The 25,552-nt window shown below is 39.0% G+C and overlaps 1 protein-coding gene across 2 annotated transcripts in view; it reads right to left on the reverse strand.

The window, feature by feature from the left end:
* gabrg2 (gamma-aminobutyric acid type A receptor subunit gamma2) overlaps window positions 1-25,552 on the reverse strand; it is a 52,811-nt gene that overhangs the window by 15,431 nt on the left and 11,828 nt on the right. For both annotated transcript variants that reach the window (XM_028595338.1, XM_028595337.1), the window contains exons 3-6: window positions 21,296-21,363; window positions 17,924-18,144; window positions 16,021-16,103; window positions 13,949-14,086 (exon numbers count right to left, since the gene is read on the reverse strand). In XM_028595338.1, coding sequence (XP_028451139.1) covers window positions 13,949-14,086; window positions 16,021-16,103; window positions 17,924-18,144; window positions 21,296-21,363 — 510 coding nt within the window. The remainder of the gene's footprint in view (window positions 1-13,948; window positions 14,087-16,020; window positions 16,104-17,923; window positions 18,145-21,295; window positions 21,364-25,552) is intronic.

The following is a 25,552-nucleotide window of genomic DNA, read 5'->3' on the forward strand; positions in this document are numbered from 1 at the left end:
CGTATGTGTTTTAAGTGCTTCCCTAGAATTCAGGTGATGTGCTGAACAGTGTCAATTCGATTAATGGGAAACTGCTCGTTCTGTTTTTATTACGATTCTGAGATTTATCCTCTCAATGCCATGTATTAACCTACCAGACACACAATGTTCCACATTTGCTCTGTCCTTATTTCTTATGGCTAATTACTTTGAAACCTTGGGTTGCAGAATATTAAACAAGTCCAATATGCTGAGTGAGAATATTATCTAGGACCAAACTTTATAACAGTTTATTGAGCAATTTAGGGCTTGGCCCAGGAACAATAACTCCACAGAGTGACATCAACTTTGAATGTTTTTAACCTCTAAACCAGCTCCGTCTGTCTCAATAAGAAGAGACTGTCCATTTTGTGTGTGCATGCAGACGTGAGCATGTACAGTACACATACAAACTCTATTTAGGCTGCAAAAATATCTCTAAAATAAGGAGCCATCTTGTTCCACTTTACAAGTAACCATAATACTGTGTACTTTCCAAGAGCTACACACTAGCTACTAGCTATTCATGTACTTGTGTATTGCAGCGATCTTACGGTATTGGAAGTGCTTCTATGCTTTTACTTTGTTTGTTTCAGTGGTGGAATGTAACTGAGTACATTAAATACTGTACTTAAGTACAATTTTGAGGCACCTGTACTTCATTTGAATCTTTATTTGTATGCTACTTTATACTCCACAAACTTTTACTAGAAGATATTGTAATTTTTACTACATTTATTTGACAGCTAGTATATAAAGTGGTTAAATCAGCTCCAGCTCCACCCACCACAAAATGAAAATATTGTTTAAACATTATGCCACCAGTAAAAATAAAGCAGTAATATACCAAAAATGATAATATAACCATAGGAAAGGAGTAATTTTGCATAATGAATATTTTTACTTATTTAGGTACACTTATCTGATAATACTTCCATATTTTTACTTAGAGTACTTAAATAAAAATGTTTAATGCAGGACTTGTCAAAGAATATATTTTACATTGTGGCATTTCAACTTCTTCCACAACTGATCTGTTTTTAATACACAGTAAGGGCAAATGGGGCAAATGAATGGTAATGTAGAGTGAATTAAATTCAAACTGCCAGTCTTAATGTTGTTTAAAAATGAGTCCATCTTAAATCAGACATATGATGAAAATTTTACACAATAGGTGCACAATAGGTTACCCATGACTTTAGTTATGTATACAGTATGTTTTTGTATTTATTAAGTTATTTAATCACCGTAATACTACATTGCAGTTTTTTTGATCAGATGATGATCACTCAATCTTTGCTGAAGTAAAAAAGGTGAAGAAGCGCTGAAACAATCCATTAGCCGCGGTGCAACTGTGTATCTATAATAGCTGCTCTCTCTAATCTCTCCCTCCCTTCATCCCCCTCTCTCTCTGTGCGTTCTCCCTCTTGCTTCTGGGTGATAGTTGTGATGGGCAGGAGTGGGAGGAAAAATGCTCTGACTCAGCCAGAATCCTCCTTTTGTGAAGTTAAATACCAATGTACACTCCTCCATCCCCTCTCCCATCCTCCACACACACATCCTAACCCGCCCAATACACTAACAGCATTCACATTTACAAGTGTCTGCTCTATACACCCAACCCACCCCACCCCGTCTTCCCTGTTCACTCTTGCAAAAGAGATGATTTTTTTTATTTTGTGCCCTGTGTATTCCCGTGTCCTACATTTTACAACCCCCCCAACCCTTACCCATTGCTTTCTGTCTCTCTCTCACGCTCATCTCTGTCTCTCTCTCTCTGTCTCTCTCTCTCTCTCTCTCTCTCTCTCTCTCTCTCTCTCTCTCTCACCATACAAGAAGAGATTGCTTTGGGAAAATAAGGCTCTTGTTTTCCTCCCTATCGACCACCACCTGCATATAAAAGAGTGCCTGTGGTGCACAGCAGAGGAGAGCAGATTTAGAGAACGATATTTTATTTGATTGTATGTTAGATTGTCAGTGCTCTTTGTTCTGTATAGATGCTTGTTCTGTTTTGGAGGCCATACCATGAAGCACACAGGAATATGGATTGAAGACAGTGAGTGAAGGTTGAGAAATAGAATAATATTCAGCCCACTGATCCTCTCCTGTAACTTCTTCCACCTTAATATGTGAATATAAATGTCCTCATGATGTATATTTTTTTCATCCACTTCAATGACACCAAACCTTTCCACTGCACAGCTGTAGTTGCAATATGAGCTTCAGCAAAACTAGGACACTGGAATACATTGACTACACAATTAAAGTCATGCAATTTGCAAGAGAGAGAGAGAAGGCCCAGCAAGTGGACGTAAATAAGGGAGGTTGTTGTTGGTTCCTGTTTTTCGGTTGAGATGCCGGTAGGCAAAGATGGAGGTCATAAGGCGGAGAGATGCAAGGATAAAAAAAAAAAAAAAAAAGCGAGAAAAAAAGAAGAAGAGGATGTTCAGCCAATACCAAACCATGTCAAAGCTGTTTAAGATGCTGTTTCTGGAGGTTTGCGTCATTCTTGACTTCTTGGTGCTTTTCTGGTCATTCTGAAACCTCATTCTCACCGTCAAGGGCTTTTCACACGGGGAGCGACACTTCACCTGCATAGTCGCATGGATCCGCGGGGTCTACTACACTCCTCATGTGAAGGTCAACGCGATTCTGTGCACTACTGTATCCCTGCCGTACAACTGAATGACATTAGCTGACTGTGGTATCGTATAGATTTAGATTTAGATTTAGATTTAGATTTATAACAAATGGTGGTAATCCTAGTCTTTCCTAACCACGGACTGTTATTGTTGATAGCTAAAGTTAGCTAAATAAACCCGATAAATCCAGTCTTATGCCAATGCTCTGACAAGCACAAGCTTGTTATAATAACTATTTAGAAAACATTTTTATATTTTAGGGAACGCACAAACAAGCAAGAATCCATCTCTTGTTCATTGATTTGCACTGCGCGTCGCACACACAGGGAAAAGTTCAACACGATTCAACTGTTGCAGCGGGCGGGTGTGTGCGTGTGACGAGCACGAACACGACAGTTTTGCAGGATTGCTCCTCCTTCTCGCGTCACCTGGCAAACTGCCCGCGCCCCCCTGCCTGCTCACCTCTCATTGAAAATTAATTACGAGGTGCGACAATCGCTCCCCGTGTGAAAAGCCCTTTACAGTGTGAAGCACGGGAAGGTGTTGATTGGGTTGGTCTTAGATTTTGACAAATGAGAAACTTTGTATGCCTGAAGGTGCAGAAGGGAAGATAGTCACACACAGTATACTGCAATGTATGATGAAATGTTCTATTGGATGCTTGGACCAATATTACTTCTCCCGCTGGTACTACAAATAACTTGACTGCAACGGTTATTGCTCTTACTACTGCTTTTACTACTACTTCTATTTCTGTTAATAATGTTTACACTACTACTTCCAGTATTACTACATCTATGGTGCAGTACTTGTATGTGAATCCAACAGCATTGTTTCTCTTTATATACTTACTTTTATTAGGATATGTAACTTTACACCAGTATAATAAATAGTGAAATTTATAATACATCTATGAGTAGGTTAGTTCATTTTTGGTCAAATATTTAAAACTGTTTTAGGTCAGACAAGACAAGCAATGCAAATTTGTGACATTGGGCTCTGGGAAATTGGGAAAATTGTTTTCAGAATCAGAAAGGGCTTTATTGCCAAGTACGTTTTTTGCACATACAAGGAATTTGTCATGGTGTTGTTGGTGCATGTCACACATTCTCTAATATAAACGAATATACTGTAAACAATATAAGTATAAACATATACACACAGTATGTATTAATAACGATAAAATAAATGTTAATAATAAATAAAATAAGTTAAACCGTAGTAAAAGGAATGCTACAGCAGAGTAGGTACAGTGGCATAAGGAGCCAGAGGTGGAGAGAGTCAGGGTGGGTTCCCGGGCCTTGTTAATAAGGCTAGTGGCGGAGGGGAAAAACTGTTCATGTGGCGTGTGGTTTTGGTCCTGATGGACCTCAGCCTCCTGCCAGAGGGGAGTGGCTCAAAGAGTTTGTGACTGGGGTGGGAGGGGTCAGCCACAATCTTTCCAGCACGCTTCAGAGTCCTGGTGGCGTATAAGTCCTGGAGCGGCGGCAGATTACAGCCAATCGCCTTCTCTGCAGATTGATTGACACGCTGCAGTCTGCCCTTGTCCTTGGCAGTGGCAGCAGCGTACCAGATGGTGATGGAGGATGTGAGCATGGACTCAATGATGGCTGTGTAGAAGTGCACCATCATTGTCTTTGGAAGGTTGAATTTCTTAAGCTGCCGCAGGAAGTATATCCTCTGTTGTGCTTTTTTTTTTCTTTTTTTGGGGGCTTTTCCCTTTATTATAGTGACAGTGGATAGACATGAAAGGGGGAGAGAGATGGGGGATGACACGCAGCAAAGGGCCGCAGGTCAGATTAGAACCAAGGCCGCTGCAAAGGACTCAGCCTACATGGGGCGAGCACTCTTACTGGGTGAGCTAGAGGCCGCCCCCTGTTGTGCTTTCTTGACCACTTGAGGTCTTGGGAGATGATAGTTCCCAGGAAGCGGAATGACTCCACAGTGTCAATTGTGGAGCCACAGAGGGTGATGGGGGCAGGTGAGGCTGGGTTCTTCCTGAAGTCCACAACCATCTCCACTGTCTTTAGAGCGTTGAGTGTTTTGGTTGCACCAGGTCCAGGTCACTAGTTTCACTAATCACTAAGTCACAGTTTTCACTAGTTTCTTAAATTATACGAACAAAACAATTCCTTGAGAAATGAATGTGGTATGGTTAACGTTAGACTTCCTCTGTGGCAGGCAGGCACCAAAGTGTTCACTATGCTCTTTATTAGTCTTTATTTCTATAGCAACAAATAGTCTTGTATTGCCAGACCTTCCTCCACAGCGCTGCGGAGGAGGGTCTGGCTAGTCCACACAGAATTCCGGGATGGAAGAAAAATGCTGCAAAATAGCCTTGGGAAGGAAATTATTTTGGTGGAATGTGTAGGTTCAAAGATTGTTTTAATCGTGCAACAGAAAACTCAGATTGGACAGATAGCCTAGCTAGCTGTCTGGATTTACCCTGCAGAGATCTGAGGAGCAGTTAACCATAGTCCTCATAAATCAACTAGAGTTTAGAATTACAACACAAAGAAAGCAGAAGATAACGGACATCCGAAAATGGACATCCAAAAAGAGTGACATCCGGCGGAATTTCCAGCAGAATATAGCAATCCTGGGGGTGGAAGTTCGTGGCCATAGAATAAGCAACAAGTAAATTCAAGACGCTTTACATAAAACATCAAAGAGCAATTTAAAAAGAGATAGAAAATAAAAACAGGATAAAATAGAATAAGATACAACCAGAAGATAAAAGATACAGTGCAGTGTAGGAAATTTATAATTATTTGATAGATTGTATGGACGGGTTTGGGAAGAGAGAGGTAGTTTTGTGTGGAGTGTAAAATGTTCTAAATAAATAAAATGTTTTAGTTAAATAGGATAAATAGATTTGGAATTTTTTGTTTTTATTAAAGAGGTAAAGTACCAGAAAAGGCAGAAAAGGAACCGAATTCCAGGTACCGGTATTCGGGAAAAAAGTGAACGTTACCCAAGCCTACTTGACATACAACCATAAAGTAATATTTGACAATTTTTTTGCTTGGTATGCATCTGCATATTCTTCAATCTCATATTGATTGAATCTCCTTTTTACATTTATTGTGAATTATTCTGAGAAAGAAGTGTTACTCATCAAGACAACGTATAAATTGGAAACTGGAATAATGTTGCACAATATGCTTGAGCTTCCACAGGTGTTTTATTTGATCAGGGATGCAATGTCTCAGTAACAATAAAAAAAAGATTGGCATTTTGGTTTTATTGCTTTTTGTCTCCCTCGATCTTTCTTGATTAAACCAGGCATCTGTCTTGGTGGCATAATTTTGTTTTGAGGAATTTAATAACATATTCCCTTTAATTTGCTTTGGATTTCTGCTATTGAACTCGTATGTGATGTGCCTGTTAACACACCACCACCGGGTGATTTCACAAACCTCCTGATGCCAAGACAATATTGTCACATGTCTGTCCCACCTCTTTTTTAAGTGGATTTCCTTAAAGGAACAGGTTTTTTGTTTAGCTGTGCAACGGTAATGCAGCACAACCTCAATGAAACCCAACTTATCATTAAATAGTCCTGACACAAAACTAACAACATTAACAATGTTATATCAGAAAGAAGGATGGAGAAAATGTTGTTGCTGTTGAATGGTATCTATTCTAGTTGTGTGTGAAGTGTGTTTGAGGATTAAATTATGGTCTAGCTCCCCATTTGCAGCACAGAGGGCCTAAAGATAGAGCAACGTTGCACTCTGCCATGATATAAAGGGAATCCTTTGGCATGTCAGAGAGTGACTGTGCTTACATGAGTGTGTTTATATATATATATATCCTGTGCATGGGCGTTGTTTGGCTGTCTGTTTTCCTCTCGCCGGGCCACTTCCTTTCAACCACAATGCCTCCAGATCCGCCCCATCAAAGAATCATCTGCAAACTGTGGAGCTTCGTAATCGGGAGAGGGCCACTGATGTGTCCCTGGGCTTTCTCCACTCCAACTGAATCACACAGGCCGGCGCACACAGACAACAGGGCTGCACGGCATGGCTTTTGGAAGGTCACTCTAAGAATAGCTTTCAATATGTAAAAAAAAAACTTCCTATCCAATGCAGAGCACGCACTTAAATGTGCATGCAGGCAAATGGACACATAGGAACATGCATCAATTCATGGACACAGGCGCAGACCAAAGCACTCTGAATACTGTCAAACACACAAATATGCACCACTGGCTGATGCACATAGCATACAGTTGTGCTCAGATGAAGCACCTCATGTCCTGCTAAAACAATCCCATGATTCACTGCTGAGAAAAGAGAGGCTAGTAGCATAACAAGAAATAAAGACAGCAAATGGCATTGATTCCCTTTATGCTCGAATGAAAAAGCTTCCTGGCAATCTAAGCAATGCTGTTCTAAGCTCATTTGTTCCACTAATGTGCTGGGAAATGGTTAACGGCCTCACAGAGATCCCTGTGATAGTATTTGATAGTTAATGTAAATGCACCACACTGGCTACATTAATCAGTAGCTTTAGACAAAATGACTAATCACCCATTTCTTGATAAAACTAATCACTCATTCATCTTGGTTCTCCCCTCACAATATATCTTCTTTTACCTCCTCATCAATCACACACTTTCACCCGTAATGTAATAATGCAACCACACAACTGTTTTGGATGCAAATTAGTGGCCATTGATGTTTTGTCAGCCTCTGAGATTGTGTTAGTACATTTCCATTTCAGGTCACTACATTTATCACACAGTGCATATATTTCTTTCCAAGTAAAACTACATTTCAGATACTGCAGAGTCGAAGCTCGAAAAGCAAACCTGTTTCTAATGATCATTTGCTTGTAAAAAGTAACCAAAATATAGCCCCCAAAATATAGCCTCAGATGCAGCAAATCCACACATTTTGCTCAAAGCCTCACATCCTGACACACTTGACCTCTGTAAACTGCAAAATGGATTATGTTGTTTCATTTTCCTTTGCAGGACCATTAAAATGCCACAACTACCATTCCTTTCCATTTTATTGCTGTCACCCCTCCTCCTCTCCTTTTTTTTTCTCTCTCTGTCCTTGTCTGCACTATGATTTTCATCCCTGAACTCCAGCCTGGCAGATGGGTGAGAAAACAGTTCAACAGCATCAAGCCTAACCCAGTCACTGAGGGGTTAACTTTGAGGTTAATTTAACAGCTACGTTAGCTGTGGATCTAGTGCCTTGGCTGTCCTACCTTCAAAATCCTCCTCTTTTAGTTTCTCTCTATTCTGTCCACTGGTGTCATTTTAAGGGTCCTTGCTTGTCATAAGCAGCAGTGAATGTTTTTTTCTTTCTCTTCATTGGCCTGAGATTGTGTGCATGCATGCAAATGTGTGTGTGTGTGTGTCTGTGTCTGTGTCTGTGTCTGTGTGTGTGTTTGTAAATGCAGGTATAGGCTTCCAGGCAGTACAGGCGGCTCTGATGCGAAGTGACATGTTGAGAGACCAAGCCTTTGGACACTGGCTGAGGGAGGGAAGAGAAACAAAATAAAAACCGACATAGCCTTTATAAAAAAAAAAAAAAAACTACAACGCAACTGGATGAGAGCAGCAGATGGCATGTCACCGCCCCAGCCCCCTTTTAATAACAATCTCACTCAATCGTTATTTAATCATGTATCACTTCACAAAAAAAAGAAGATACTCAGAGAATACGAGCACAGATACGGTAATGCAGTAGAGTACTGTGACAAGTTGAGCCAGGGAGAGACTGGCTTGTCTAATAGAATGAGAGGGAACCTCTTCCTCTGACTATTTGCTACAGTCTTCATTGTCTGGATCCGGCCAATTCACCTGCCTGCCTGTCTGCTCATCTTACCATTATGTGTCCCTCTGTTGCCTCACCTGACCCTTTTCACATTATTCCAGTTTAAGCACATGATTCAGCAGAGTGCTTTAACTGGAATACTGTGAAAAGGTTAATTTAAAAAAATTAAATAACTGAAACTAACTACAACCGTCCAGCTCAGACAAATACACAGAACCCTTAAGCTGGCAGGGATTCAGTGTCTTGCTTGTAGACAACGCAGTATCATATACACCAGCAGATGCTAGAATGAGTGTTTGCGCCCAGGCTCATCTGGTTGAAGGACAGTCTCCCTACTCACTACTTTATAGTCGACAAGCGGCCCCCACTACTAACACTCCTTTTAGTCAAGATGAGAAAATGCAGCAGTTGACACAGCTGCAGTGTTCAAGCTTCACTCTAGCTCATTGTAACAACAACAACCGTTATTATAGTGTTTGTCCTTGTTATAAAAAACAAAACAACTAATATTTGTATTATTTGTAATAGAGTAACCGACCCGACAAGCATTCTGGTTTTTGTGTCCAAAGTGACCTGAGCCCGACGCATATAATAGTCTAGATCCACGATGTTCCGCTTCCGGGATTACTTCATTGCCGCCAGAAATTTGGCCGGATGGCCCTCTTTTTCAGCTGGATGTCCGTTACCTTCCGCTTTCTTTGTTTTAAACTCTGGTCAATTTATGAGGACTATGGTTAACTGTTCCTCAGATCTCTGCAGGGTGAATCCAGACAGCTAGCTAGACTATCTGTGCAATCAGAGTTTTCTGTTGCACGACTAAAACAACTTTTGGATGTAGACATTTTCCACCAAAACAAGTTCCTTCTCGAGGCTATTTTGCAGCGGCACCATGGCTCTGCCCGCCGTTTTTTTCCATCCCGGAATGCTGTGTGGACTAGCCAGACCCTCCTCCGCAGTGCTGTGGAGGAAGGTCTGGCAAAGCGAGACTAGCGTATAATGAGTTTGTGTCACCCTGTCAAGCAGTTGTTGTTATCATGGTCACAGCTTGCCTGTATGTCCCATAAATAACAAAGCCCAGCACTGAACAAGAAGAAGCTTAACACAGACAGTATGTCTATTATTTGTATTTAATTCTACACTATATTTTCACTACAAAAAGAACATAATTTGTAAGTATTTGTCTGAACTCTGCGGGACCCTCTTCAGGCTTGGTTATCCACACTTTAACTTGTATGCTACCTTTCATGCAAAGATGCAGCCCTAACTGCTTCACATAACATGATTAAAATGAGGAAAACTAATATGTTATTGTACCAGATATGTAGATAGTTTGCATATTCAACTTTGACATTGATAGGAAACACCAGAAGACAAAATAATGAATTCAATTGAAAAGCCAAATTAAAAACATAGGAGGAGCGCTACACGCTTTATGGCGAGTACTTCAGATGACTGGGTAATTATATGGCCCTAACTGACTGATTTTTGAGACAGATGTTGTGTTCATGAATCTTGAAGCAGGTCAGATACCCAAACTGACTGAAAAATGAGACAAGAGGTCTCTCAGCCACACCCAAGGTTCTCTGCTCTGACAAGAGAGCAGATGGCTGTTTGTGGAAAAAAACAAACCAGATCAGAGCGAGAAAGTCAAAGTACCCTGCAAATACTCCATTACAGCATACCCTCCTACACAGATTGCCTTTTCATGTTGTCACTTGAAAAGTGTTTTAATTTAAACAGAAGGAAAATGTACAAGCAGTTTTCTTTTCTTCTTTTTTAATCAACTTGCACCACTGCATTTGATCTTGCAACGCACATGTGCTGTACACAGCGCAAATCTCTCTCTGCCTCCCTGTGTGTGTAAGGGTGTGTGTTAGCATTATGTTGCAGTGACACTCTGTTGAACTGTGGCAAATTACAGAACGATTGGGTATATTCAGTTTATCCCATGGCTACTTTGTGCGAGAGTGCATACAAGCGTATTTCTGTGTATGTCTGATAGAGCTTGGTCAGTCGGCCAATGAAAAGTGAGCATTTTACTCTGACAGAAATCTGATACTATGTATCTGAAATTACTATTTATATTGAGATATTTGAAATAATAAACAACATCGCAGAGGCCATTGCATTTACTTTATGTTTCTTTACGTATGTATCAAACTTGTACTGCGATCAAACATTTCTAAAATGGGTTTTCTGTGAAAGCTAATGGTTCATGGTGTTTTGTCACCTTTTTGTCTGTCACCATTACAGAGCACTGGGTCACCTAATGGGGATAGCAGCTATTAAACCCATGGAAAACACTCCAAACACAATATTATCTTCAACTTAACTGTTCATCATAAGAGAGTACCACAGCTACCACATTTTAAATAAGATGACCATTCATGCACACACACACACACACACACACACAGCAGCGTCACTATAAACTACACCTGTTTCACCAAAAAACTCACACGTCTTTAACCCCCTTTTAGTTCTTTCACTTTACTAATTGCTTGCTTAGCTACAGTATGTGCTTCTCGCAATACAGTCTGGGCTTTTGTTATGAAAGGGAAGCAGTATACTATATGACTAGACATGCTGAGCTGCAAATTATAGTAAGAATAATGACCCTAATGCCACATATCTGAAACAATGACTTTACTTTCTTACATTATTTCATTACATTTAACTGACACTTTTATCCAAAGTGACTTACAATTGCTATATATGTCGAGGCCGCACACCTTCGGAGCAACTAGGGTTTAAGTGTCTTGCTCAGGGACACATTGGTTGATGTAGTGCAGTGGGAATTGAACCCGGGTCTCCCACACCAAAGGCATGTGTCATAAAACAGCTATGTCCATAGTCTTCTCTGAACAATTAAGTGTCGTAACAAACTATTTCCGAATAGTTGAACATATACCACACAGATGAACTGCCATGTTAGTTGTGCTGCCAGTGGAAGAATATGGTACACGCACATAGCAGGGCTTGCAAACTGTGGATTTTTTGTCAACATAACTCCCTGGAAATCCAAAATACTTCCACACCGGCGACTTCAGTGAAAGAGGAGGGGGTTCAAGTCCTGTTGATCGGTCTACTGCATTTGTGCCGGCCGGCAGCGCTTTGCTCAAGCTGAGTGTGAACGATGTATGCTCCGGTGTTTGTAGCTGGTCTTCTTCTGCTACTGTGTGTGTAGTAACCGTTTCACCCTGTGATGTGAAGCTGCTAGTTTATCTGTATTTTGCTAGCTTGCTAACTTTCCACTACATCACACATTTTATTTCAGTATTTGTTAATAAGTGATTAATAACCCACTGTTATATCAGATAATAGTAGTTATAACAGCTGTGACATTATTGTACCTTTTTGGGTTTATTTCAGAAACTTCCTTCATATCCAGCAATGTAAAGCTTGTGACTGCCTGTAATACACCATCTTAATACCAAGGAAATCGTTGAACTCCAACAATGTGATATTCAAAATTTGACTGCTTTCTTTAATAACTACATAACACAATATTTGTACTTTTACTTTTATTACTTGAGTAGTACATTTTAAAATAAACTACTTAAGTACAAAAAATGTTGAAAACGTTAGTACTTCCAAGTGGTGTGCTTAAAGAGCACTTTAACTTCTGTTCAAGTCACTTTTTTGATAGAGCACTTGTACTTTTACTCAAGTATGGATCTCTAGTACTTCATACACCTCTGTATAATACACCCTTTTTTAAATTGTCATTGTTATTTCCTCTGGATAATGCAGCTGAGCTAATGAGAATGAACTCTCCTCAGGCCAGAGCTAATCTCTGTGGGCAGGCTTTCTTTGATTCACACCATAGACACGTGTAAAGAATATATCTAAAGTCTTGCAGAACATTACCTATATTACTTACTGCTATCTCATGAATATAAACAAACAAGCATATGAATGCAAACATGGTGGCCCTCCTTTAAAACATCAACACCGTCAGGGGAAAACAGCTGTTTTTCCTCAAGCACACATTCATATTCCTGCATCATTCTGAGTGGAATCAAGCCACTAAATCATAAATATATTGTATGAATGATGCACATTGAGATTGTCTTTTTTGTGTTATTTAATAGACACCACATACAGTACTTCTAATTCATACACCCTTGTTAGAGCATGACATGAAGGACAGTTGACTATAATAGCAGATAAGTGGGAAAAGATTTATTGAATGAGAAAGTCATTATTATAAAGTTATACTGGCAAACACTATTTCTAGTGAGCAATTAAAGGCTTTTGTTACAATATATTACTGTATAACATATATAGCTAATCCTTTTGTGCATTACTTTTCTTGTTAATAATTAATATAATATCTTTTATCTGTAGAACAAAATAAGGAGCTGAATTAAAGATAGACATGTAACAGATTATAATAGTCATATATTATTGAATAAAATCATAATTGCAAGTCTTTGTTTTAAACTATTTAGGTAGAGTATCAGTTTGGAGTTACAATACAGATGCATCAAATCTCATCAAACATCAAAAGGTGACAGAAATGTACACTTAAATGTTTATTTTCAATTAATTTTCTGTTAGTTAATTGTATAAAAAATTTATATTTTAAAATAACTTTTCTGTTATTTTCTTAACTTCCCAACAAGCATGGGACAATTTTGGAGTAGCGACCACAAACTGTATTGTAGGTCATAGTCCCCTCTGGCTAAGAAAGAGTTAAATACACATACTTAATGACAGAAGTGGTTGGGAAACTAAGAAGATTTCACAGTCGTCACACACATTCAAAATTGTTTTCTAAAGTAACACAATTTGACCCATAAGGTCCAGTATATAATTAAAAGTCACCAAACAAACTGGGGGAAAAGAAAAGTCAGTACAAGCCATAGAAAAACATAATTGTATAGCCCAAAAATGCGTGAAACCATCCCACAGAGGAAGTGATATATGTAGGTAGCCCTTATGGATTTTACTTGAAGCAGTGTGACTTAAAAGTGGATAAAAACACAACGAATCATGTCTGTAACCCCTAGCAACAGACACAAACCAGAACAGTCTACAGATCAGCAGTGATTGCTTACATACCTAGAGGAGGGAATGGCATTTTTAAGAGAGTCAAAGAGAGAATTTTACTATATTTGATCATGTGTTTAGAGTCACTGGCATGCATGGTTGAGCCTGATACTAATACTAATAATGCTTCTCATGTTTTGATACAAGAAATTCCACCATATCATCACATTAAGGTTATTTTGCCTGCATGCTCCTGCCTCCCATCAGATTAAATATATCATGCTCAACCATGAAGGTTGTGTCGCGGAGCATCCGTGGAATCCCTATTCCACTGCTGCATGTTCATGAAATTAACACTGTCACTCATATGACTGTCCAATGACACAAGCAGGGCGTCACTCACTTAGAACGGGTATATTCAGTCAGCATTTACTGAATGTGTAAGACTTGTTTTTTGTTTTGTCTTGTCAGAAAAAAAAGAATAGATTGTTTTCTTACCTGAGACAGTCCTGACAACCTCAGTGGTGTTCCTCAGGCCCACGAAGGAGAACTGGTAGAGCCTCCACGAGCGAATGTCGCCAACCTCCACTGAGCTCCTTTTCCACTTGTACACAATCTCCTCCCTGGGGTAGCCATCTGGACAAACAATAACACAGTTACATGGAGCTCTCTTAAAACAAGGAGAGGAAAGAGTCTTGGTCCAAAAATAACACAATGTTTAACGAAGACTAACATTCATTCCTTTTAGGAAATATCCTAAGACGTGACTCTTTAGATAAGTGCTCCGCTGTGTAAAACAATGTGTTGAAACACCATTAAAAATAAAGCACAGTCTGTTTTACTTCAGAGTAAGCCATACCCACAAAGTCAGCTAGCTTGCAAATAAACTGTTTCATGAAAGAACCATTATATAACAAACTTCTGACAAAATATGCAGTTCATCTGTGGAGTGAAAACTTATTTTTCTGAAACACTCAACTGACTTAAAAGCAAAAATTACAAAATTGATTCATGTCTGTCCATGAGTTGGATTCCAGTAATTTCATTACCTCAAGAGGATGCTCTCTGGTTGTGAGAATCACAACGATCTTACTTGTCTGATGCAAATTCACTTATAAGTGCATATGCATTATCATAATCAAATTTGTCGGTATTAAATTTCTGTCTAGTATCCAAATTTGGAACAAAAAGGCAAAGTTAAGCTTCTTTAAAACTAATAGTAAGTTGAATATGGAAATGGACTCCTTATTATGGGAATGGTCTAGTGTTGTCTTCAGTCTAGTGATGAGCTGTGTACAGCTGACAAGGAGGGGCTTGAATAATGCAAATGATACTTCCTCAATGCGGACTCAATGCGGACTTTAAATGGCTTTATTACTAAAGTGCTCTCAGACGTCCAGTAATGCAGGCCCTCAGAGGAGCAGGAAATGGAAAGATCTACCCATTTGCCACATTACAGCCAGGCAGGCCGTCTGCTTCTTCTCTGGCAATGCATCCAAGACATATGATTGTTTCATTGTCCTTTTGGGAAGCTAGAACAACAATGTTGCTAGAGCTCAATGTCATGAAATCACTTCCCAACGAGTTGTGTTGTTGTTGTCAAAACATTTGCTGCAATTAAGCTATTAAAATGAATATGCAATTTTGAGCAAACTGAAATAATATAGTGTATCATCTGTATCTATAAAGCATTCTCCAAAACTGCTGCAAAAGAGGTTGCATTGGAAAATCTACAATGCTTTGTGGCACGTGTTGAGAAAATATGCCGCGTGGTAAATTGCAGCACGCTGCTCCGCCTGCTGCCTCTGAGATTGAGCTCATGTACTGTACATCAAGCGATTTTCAAAGTTCTGAAAACATCCATGGCTTTCATCAAATTAAAATGAATGCTTCTGTTCCATTTTTAGTTCTGCTACCCTCCTGCGTTTCCTGTCTTGTTGCTCTGGAGCTATTTAGGAAGCATTTTCTCTGGAGAATAACCCATGGTGCATCTCTCTGTAGATCCATAGTGGCCTCATTAGCATAACTTACCCTCATTCGCTCCTCACACAGAGGGACTGAATCATTTGGACTTGTGTCACCATTTGAAATGTCTTTTAGAACAGTATTGACAAAGTGCAGAAAAATCAATCAGTACTTTGCCTTTGGACGAGTTGGCATAAATATATCTATTATGAAATCCCTTTATTGAATGCCAGTATACTATACATGAATTAATTGTTTTACAGCAATTGTTTTTTGTTGCAATATCTCATATTGTTACACATAACTACATATTGTTATATTTTTCAAACCTATTACAGAGCTCTTTAAAGACTATGTTATGTAAATGCATACAAACTTTCATGAGACATACTTTCTAGTGCTTCTGATTAGAGATTGGAGTGGTATGAAATAAATCCTAAGACTGCAGCTTGAATTCCTTGATTTGGCCTTTTGCATAATTATTCCCTAAATAATGTATTTGTTAGGATCATATGTTGCTCGTTTATGGCCACAGCGTGTGTGTGTTTGAAATGAAACAGAGGAAGAGGTAAAATGGTAGGGGATCAGCATATGGCCAAACTTACAGCTTGAAAACTCCAGGGGACATGAGTGCTCATCCATTGGGAAGTTGTTCAGTTTAAGCTGGCACTCTGCATCGATGGTCAACCTGCAGAGACACAATATTTGGATCCACTGACTCAGTTACTGTAGACCATTTGTACACATACACACTCGAAATGTGTCCCAGTGTATTCCCTTTTGCAGTGCAAGGAAACTTAAAAAAGGTTAAAGATGAGGTTCCTTGTTGTATGTATATTCCAGCAATGGAATCCTATTGAATAGGTCTATAGAAAAATGTAAATGTGTAAACATACATTTTAAATTGCATACCAGTCAATCACAAAAAATAGTGCACATTTAAAAGGGTGTTGGGAAAAGCAGAACTAAACCCCTAACCTTATCAGTATTAACACAAGGAATTATTAATTAGCATTTCACTAAACTAAATTGATGTTTTTCACAGCAACACACACGTCTCTTCTTTCTCACGCTTGAGGGAGTTTGAACGCTAAGTCATTAAACTTCCCCTTAATGAGAGAATGACCTTAAATGACTTTACCCATCCATGCACTCGCTATTGTCATGTATCATTGTCCTCCCAATCACAGCGGTCATCCTAATTAGCCAGTGGTTAAATTCTGAGTTGCTTAACAAATTAATGAAGTGGAGGGGTAGTGTTCTGCATAGCAGAACATCCATCACGGCTTGATTGAGTCCAGAATAGTTCACTTTCTCTCTTATTATCACTGATGATATATTGTGGTGTCGGTTTGAACGTCCGCTGTATTTATGATGGCATGGAAAACATGATAAGTACAATTAATATTTCCCTTCAACCTATCCTCCTGTTTTCCACCATTTAATTCCACAGGTTTTACACTCATACAGTTTATAGTCATATTATTATTGAGTAGTCAATAATTTAAAAAGCTAGTACTTTCAACTGACCAGAACAGTAACTTCTCGGCCATTATATTTGTCCAATCTCAAGCTCTTTAGGAAAGAATGGGACATTAGACAATATAGCAATGAGTATGATATTTATATTAATAAAACAAATCATCCCAAAGATTTTTGAAAGTCATACTCATGCAAAAATCCAATAGGGGAATTAGAAATGTTGCCTTTCAAGCCATATGCTACATGCAAGAGTGCCTAAAAACATCAGTTTAGGGCAATGAAGTTCTAGTGTTCCCTTGTCACTAACAACTTCCTGCCTCATTCAGGAGGAGAGATTTCCTGCACGCTAATAAATGTCAAATTTAAAATGCTGAAATTCAAAATTGCCCAGGGCCTGCTCAGTATAATCAGTATCATGAATCATTTATGTAGAGAGGCCATAAATTGTTGGGTACTTCAGAATACTTTCCAAAGTACACACATTGCTTGTGGTGATTCCAGAAAGAACAGGAAGGACTTTGGTGGCAAAAAATTGACAATAACCCAAATAAAACATTAAATGCTGCGCAGTTGGTATTTGTCCAGCTTTAATGCTCCAGTTGTTAAGTCGAGACTAGTTACCATGTACTTTCAGGGTTATCTATTGTTTTCTGCTTTATTCAGTTGGGAGTACTGACATTAATTGTTTATGTAAAAATATTTGAACTCCTCATTATCTTGGCTATCATTTAAACAGTAAAATAATGCTCCTTTTTCACTAAATCTAAAATTTAGAAGCACTTTTTTTATCTTTTGGTTTAGATAAAACGGATGCAGAATGGCAAAGATAATGATAACTGACAATTTAAGCTGTAATAAAACTGGAATGATAACTGGTAAGATGAATAATTCTGCCACCCAGTCACACAATCAATCAATCAATCATTCAATCAATCAATCAATCAATCTGTGGGTCACATATGAATGTGAAATATCAAAATCAGTTGTATTACTAATATCTCATCTCAGGTATCCCTGACGTTTTACCTGAGGGTGTAGAGTATTCGACCATCATTCCAAATTCGAAGCATGCGATTAGGTGTGGTGATCCAGTGGGCGTCGGCCTTCTTTGAGTTGCGGAAAAAAGTGTCCGGGATCCAGATCTTCCCAACCATGTTGCTGTTGAGACGCAGAACCTTCATCGTACTGTTGAATTTTAACCTCCTGTCGTACCAGGTCTGAGCAAAAAAGATGTCGATTGTGTATTCCTGACAACAGATAGAACACAGTTTTACCCAAATTATGTCGAACTTCAGTTTAAAAGCTGAACATGCTTTATGTAACACACTACATAAATGTCTTTGGTTGTCAGGAAAACTTTGCAAACAGTATTGTTTATAACCAGTGCTGTCACCAATGAATGGCTTTTAACAGTGAGATGCAATGAGATCAAATCGAAATGTGGGCTGCAAAAGCGCTCCTGTTTCTTCTGGCTGAGGGGAACTTTTTTATGCCAGTGGAAAGGCTCACAGAAACACATTTGCAGGCAATTTTTTTTTCTCCTCAGACACGTTTCTATTCAGGCCAAGAAGTCCTTTTCTTCCAACTCAAGAGTTCTGTTGAAAATGACCATCTTGACGCTCTCAACCTGAAAATTAAATGTTCAACGGGGCAATTAATAATACCCCTTGTTTGGCTCGAGTATTATCTAAACTCATAACCTGCTGCCTTGGCAGCACTTTGTCCTGAGCCTGACAAAACCTACTGTCTCTTCAGTCTCCTATTCAGCACCTGTAAGAGCTGTGTTAGAACATACACATCAAGGATGAAAAGCGGCATGGGCAGTGTTGAATAGGCAGAGTTAAAGAGCTAAGAGCAAAGGTGTGATGTGGTCTAATGTGAGCGTGAAAAGAGACACGGTGAGTGAGAGGCGCTATCAGCCTTTCTTTCTTTTGTTATTAGGAAGGGTTGAGCCCTGAGGTTCAAAGTAAAGTACAGCAGGGGAGAAAAATAAATAAAAATCTGGGGATTTGTGTGCAAGAGGGCATTAACTTCCTGACAAAGCTTAGCCCAACAATAAAGCCTAAATCCATGCCAACGAGTCCTAAATGAGATTTGAAAAACATTTTTACCAGGCAACATTCCCATCATTTCAACATCTTTTTTTCCACAAAGGACAGGCAGACAGTTCAAATCCAATGATGCGGATATATTAAATGCCTTAGGATCTTCATCTAGGCCCCGCTGAGTGGAATGGACAGCTAACTTTTTTACTTTAACCTATATATACTTTGGGATATTTAACAGAATCACACTACTTTCAATTCAAAGAGCTGCACACATCCAAGAACAGCTAATAACTGCTCAGCTTAAGTGGCTACAAAACATTGATTTATGATTCTTCTTCAAATCACTCCCTCTCAATTTTCAAGTTTGCTTTATTGGCATGACAAAAAATACATCTGTGTTGCCAAAGCATAAGAACAAACATATATGAACAGCAACATCTCCACAATCTCTCTTTCTCTCTGTTAGTCTGTCCTATCCCTTACCCCTCTGTTGCATGAGTTGCAACGTTATCATATTTAAAAGATTCCTGCATAATTAAAAAATTAAAAAAGTGATTATGGTTTGATGCTCTTTATAAAATACGATTGCACCACATTTGTCATGTCACAGTGTGAACACACTGGCCTAACCGCGCTGATTACATATGAATGTGAAGCAATCAGTCATTTCATGCCAGCATGATGCCCTCATCACACAGACACACAAACACTCTCTCCCTCTCTCGCCCCCCTCTCTCTCTCTCTCTCTCTCTCTCTCTCTCTCTCTCTCTCTCTCTCTCTCTCACAATCACACACACACACACACACACACGCATATGCACGCAGACTCCCTAATGTGAACGCAAAGACACATTTTCTAACTGATCCCATCAATGCTTCTCTTCCAACTTCATTGTGACTACAGTTATTGAGAGTGGGTGTTTTAGCTAAGACTAAGTGAAATGAAACGCCACTACCATGTAAAGCAGGCTGCTCTGCAGAATTACAATAGAAGTGGGATCTCAGCGTGGACGTTCCACAGAAAACAATGACACATAAAACAACGCTGATGTGAGATTTTCAAGAGACTCTCATTTTCTAATCCTGCTTTCTCTCCAACAAACATTTTTCCTTTCCACCATCAGATGAACTGTTCTTTTGTTCATCACTGCAGAGTGATGACAGATATATTCTATTACTATTCCTCAGTTTTCTTCAGTTACTGTGCATTGTAACATAATACCAATGGTAATCAAAAAACAACACGGTGTAGGGTCTCCCTCTCTGAAATGGATAGCTGAAATTTAGCATTTCCAACACTTCCAACTTGTTAAATTGTTTTTTAATAATAGAAATGTACTGATACATATGGTTTCTGGAAGCTGGTAGTGTACAAATAAGCAGTTCTCCCACTCATATTGGCTGAAATTGAAGTGCATCGTTGTAAGAGTAATAAAATTGTATGCATACACTAGAAGAAGAATACTGAAAGAAACTATTATTAGACCATTACCATAGAGACGATAGAGATTGTATGTACTTGTTCATAGTAAGATTAAACTATATACAGTATCACCTGATTTGCAAGGTTTTTTTAGCTGTTCCTATATTGATTACTGGAATGTTATTCACATAATTCTTTATTATATATTAAATAAATGCTAATAGAAAATTAAGCACACTATTAAAATGTGGCACTCTAACCATAGCAACAGACAAACGTGATCAAAAGTCCCCCAAAAGACCCTTGTCTTCAAACCAGGTCCAAGCAAAATCACAAGCTGGTAATATTTTAACAAACCACAAAGAGCTTGAACAGGCTACACCTCAGATTGCTGCTGATGCAATTCAAATGCAAACCTCTTACCCTTTGCCAACTCACGCAGACATTTGCAAATATGCTGCTTTGAGATCTGACCTGCGTGTTAAGCAACACAATTGGTTAACTGTTAAACAGTATTTCTAACTCGAAATAAGCAGTGTTTAATGCAACACAGATGCATTAAATGGACCTTATTTATTCTCTGTGGGGCAAAGACCAGAGCAGTAGTTAAGTAGTTGATTGACACATGTATTGTGTTGCCACACTACAAGGACAGTGGGGCAGCACAGTGATTAGGTGGACCCACCAATCCACCATGACAGCAAGCATCTGCCCTGCTGAAGTGTGCTTGAGCCAGACACTGAATCCCTGCCAGGTACAGAAAAGAGAGCTACAGTCTGGATCATTATACACCAATCCTGAGGATGGAGGCAGGCCAAACACACATTTGTTAAATTAAAATTCTCCTTTAGTTATATATGCAGTTTAAGGCTGATTATTATATATAACAACAATAACACATTAACACCATATTCCAGTATTACTCACCATATTGATGGCATTTACTGGACCAATGCTGTTGACAAACATGTCTGTGTGGATCACTGTTGGTTTGACTGCAAAGAAGCACAAGACAATCAATTTTAGAGATTTAGCAATGATGTATCATGCATATGCACAACAAGTTTCAGGAAGTTATTTATCAGTTTTGTCTACTTCATCATCATCAATGAGGAAAACAAGGGACATAATCTCCCTATTGTGAATGTGTGAATACAATGTTGCTGGAAAACATCACTGCTCTGCTTACATTTGATCTAATACACAGCTAAGACACACAAGACAGGTGCATATAATAAATTCATGCAAAAGAAAGTTTTGAATTATTACACTGTCTGCAATACGTTCAGTGAAAACACAATGTTTTGTTATGGACTTTCATCAGGCATTAAACTCAAAAATATGAAACAACATCTTTATACTAAGGATAAAGATACTATGGACTATACTATAGACTAAGCCACAGACTAAAACAATCAATTGAAAAAGCATTGTTAATATGAGACAAACAATATATTTTAAGAGCCCTTAAACACAATCTAAAAATAATAAATACAAATAATAAAAATGCAAATAGAAAAAGAAAAAATGGATGTTCAATGCAAAGAAACATGATTTTTGTAATACAATAAATCCAATAGGTGAGAGGCGGGGGGATCCGACAACAAGTTGAAAAACATTGTTCACAAAAGTCAATGTGTCTTCTAATGAGGACAAGAATAAAATAAACTACTGTTAAAGAAATGCTGTATGAAGTATTATAAAATATTGCAAATACAATTATCAAGCTAATATTTCAAGTACAAATTTTAAGCACATCTAATGTCTAGTGAGTTTGAGATATATATTGCTTGTCTCCTTTCAGGAAGGTTTTTAATCAAATATTGATGCTGTAACTGTTTGTAATTTGGTGTTTGATTCTTCAATTGGTTGTTGCAACCTTGGGCTTTATTAAAAATATTTTGAAATTTTTTTTTTCCTTCATTTTAGGTCCACTGTAAACGCTAATGACATTCAGTTCACTCAAGATTTTACCAGGTCTGAGATACATCAGATAGTGCTGATGAAATAGCAAGGAAACTACATCAGAGCCTACAGGGCCAACTTCATCTTTAAACAGGCTTCCTGGCAATGTCAGAGAACCACATGCTTTGTCTGTATTTACAGCCAAACTCCTGTCCCATTTACCACAATACCTGTGTGCCCTCTGCAACATGCCATCCATCCCTTTTCTACCATTATACTGTATGCTTCAGGCCTGTAAGCTCCTCTTCATAGTCAATCAGTTACTGTCTTTTCTCACAGACCTGCTATTGCCCGGCGTTCCCAAAAAATGCACTTTAAGGTTAGAAGTGCCTCATAAATATTTTGACTTGACAAGATTTGGGGGAAGATTACAATTCTTAGACCAATAGAGACCACCAAATATGCCACATAGAACAGCAGTTACATTGGAAACTGTTAAATGTTGCATGTTCATCTTCCCATGTATTCATTTTTATCTCTGCGTGTGCACCTGCATGTGTACATCTGTCCCCCGCCATGCATAACATGTCATGGTATCCGCTGCATACACCAAGTGATATGGATAGACAGACCTCAGACAAAGTATGACTGAGGACACTGGAAAGCTTGGTGTCACATCGACACCCATGCTCTGTCAGAGCCTCTAAGTCAGCCTGGAGGTCACTACACTTTGCTATGTAATGCGTATGTTTATGGATGACTGGACATTACATCTGAGAGGACAGTCAGGTTAAGACTTGATGTGGGAGCTATAGTGAGTGTAAGAGATAGACAGAGGGAGTAAGTGCAGGTTTGCATCCATTTTTCATGTCAGTCACAGGCATAAACACACAAACACTCTTGCTCTTAATGGTTCGTACTTGATTGCATATAGCACAGTGTTGCTTTCGGACAGATATATAAGTGAGTGGCTAGGAATACTAGTGCATATTATTGCGTTGGCATAATTAGCATGTATGTAGACTGTAACTATGATGCAGAGAATATGTAACCCATTGGATTATTAGTAAAATCACATAAAATAACAGGCATGGCATGAATAGAATATTAATAAATTAAAAAAAATGTCTTATTTTATACAGCCAACTGGAGAGGCCAAGTAGATGGCTTTCATAAATGTGCCAGTGAACATAAAATGGCTGTGCTCCGATTTTTTAACTTGCTGTCTAAGAGGACATAATACATGCCAACACACCCACCACAGGCATCATGCATCCTGGTACAAGGGTGATCGAATTAGTTAATAGACTCTGACCAAATTCATCACCATGCATTAGCAATAATTTAGACCTATTAGTTAAACTCACTTTACAGTAAATGTATGTCTCTCCATATTTGTGAATTCTCAAATCTGTTTATTTTCTAGAATGCAATGATCTTGATCAAAGCCATGGATATATTATCACTCTCTCTCTCTCTCTCTCTCTCTCTCTCTCTCTCTCTCTCTCTCTCTCTCTCTCTCCCTCTCTCTGTTCTACTTGCTTCAGTTTTCATACATACAGTAGACTCCAGGGGCATTAAAATGAAATGAGCATCACAATGGACTTCAAAGGGAGACTGTGGCACAATCAGCGATGAATCTAAATCCATAGCTTTTTAGCGCTCTGAGGAGTGAAGGAGAATCTTCGCTTTGCCTTGGTATGCTTGGTTGGTTGATTGGTTGGTGGTTCAGATGACAGTATAGCCAGCTAATTATAACCCCTCTGTAGCTGTGTAACATGGCAGCAGCTGGAATACCACCATTGAGTGAGCGAGATCATAGCGTGTTTGAAGATGATGGTTAAGACGGTGGCAGCCAGCCGCCAAGCTACACAGTGGCTCTTTGGGTTGAAGTTGCACCTCAAAGCAGATCTTAGCTGCTTTTAAATTTATAGCACAACCCACTTCTAAGTCTTAAAAATAAAGGTCCTGCCCTTCATGAAATGTGTCACATTATATGCAGCATTGTACATATTGGACAGTGTGTGGAAAAACCATGAAAGCAGTGTAAAGGATTCACTATATACATCCATGTTATTCAGCTGCTTTCATCTTGTGTCACAATTTCAGTCAAGGGGTTGGAATCTGGGGGAGATACCAAGAATCTCTCAGTGGCAGGTTTGAAGAACCAGCTGATGAGGTAGCACATATCCTCCATCCTTAGGTCAACAGTGGAGGTAACAAATACCAATGACAAATACTACAGCGCAAATTAGAAGAAAACAGGGAAAAATCCCCAAAATTGTTAATGGGTAAACATTCACGCCAACTTGGTAGCGGAATGGTTACGCCACATACCATAACCCTGCAACGTCCCTGGTTCGATTCCCCATTTCCAGTCTGTCTCTAGTTTACACGTTCATCAATCCAATAAAGGTGAAAATACCACAAAAAAAATAGCCAAGTTTAAATGTTGGTGGCTCAATGTAGCATGAACACCTAATTGAAAACATTGATGATGTCATCACAGTGGTAGTGTCACATCACCGCCGGTATTGCGGTGATGCGGTTATCGTCACAGCCCTAGTTTGCAATCACTTGTTTTGGCAGAGATACTAAAAAAGGGGTCAATATTTTGTTCTTTGGAAGGAGCACTTTGTTTCTTCTGTGTAGTGTGCAGGTTGCATATGTCAGTTGCTGTTTCCTTCTTCCTGTGTGTGTACACCACTACAAGACTCAACACTTAATTTAGGAAAACAAATGGTAAATGTCTCAGCTGTAACTTTGTGACACAGACTGATAAGACTGGGGCATTTTTCCAAACTATTATTTGCTGCTTCAATACAGCACTACTTTGTGCCCCTACAATGGATGTAGAAGCGATTCCCTGCTGGCATATAGAGTGGTAAATCTTTATCATTCTGTAAGAGTATGTGACAGATTCTGACTTAACCAGTTTTCCCAGGAATACTGACCCATGAATCAAGTATTCAAGGGTACTGAATATCTCCCTATTCTGCTCTTGCAGATGGACGTGACAGGCTTTAGGATATATGTGCGCTTGTGCAGACAAGGAGGCCCTGCCCAGCTGTCTGTCAAAGTGAAGGGAGTAAGCTACCGTACTTCAACAAGACAGGGCTTGTAGGACCATGACGGACTGCTATCCCGACCATAATGCACGCATGTACATAAACACACACTCTTTATAGTCAGTCTGGCTGCCTGTCAACACACAACACAAAACAAACACACATAAAATAGACACAGGCAAACACACAAGGACACCCTGTACTATCCAGC

The sequence above is a fragment of the Perca flavescens genome, chromosome 13 (genome assembly GCF_004354835.1).
Source record: "Perca flavescens isolate YP-PL-M2 chromosome 13, PFLA_1.0, whole genome shotgun sequence".
Classification (NCBI taxonomy): Eukaryota; Metazoa; Chordata; class Actinopteri; order Perciformes; family Percidae; genus Perca; species Perca flavescens.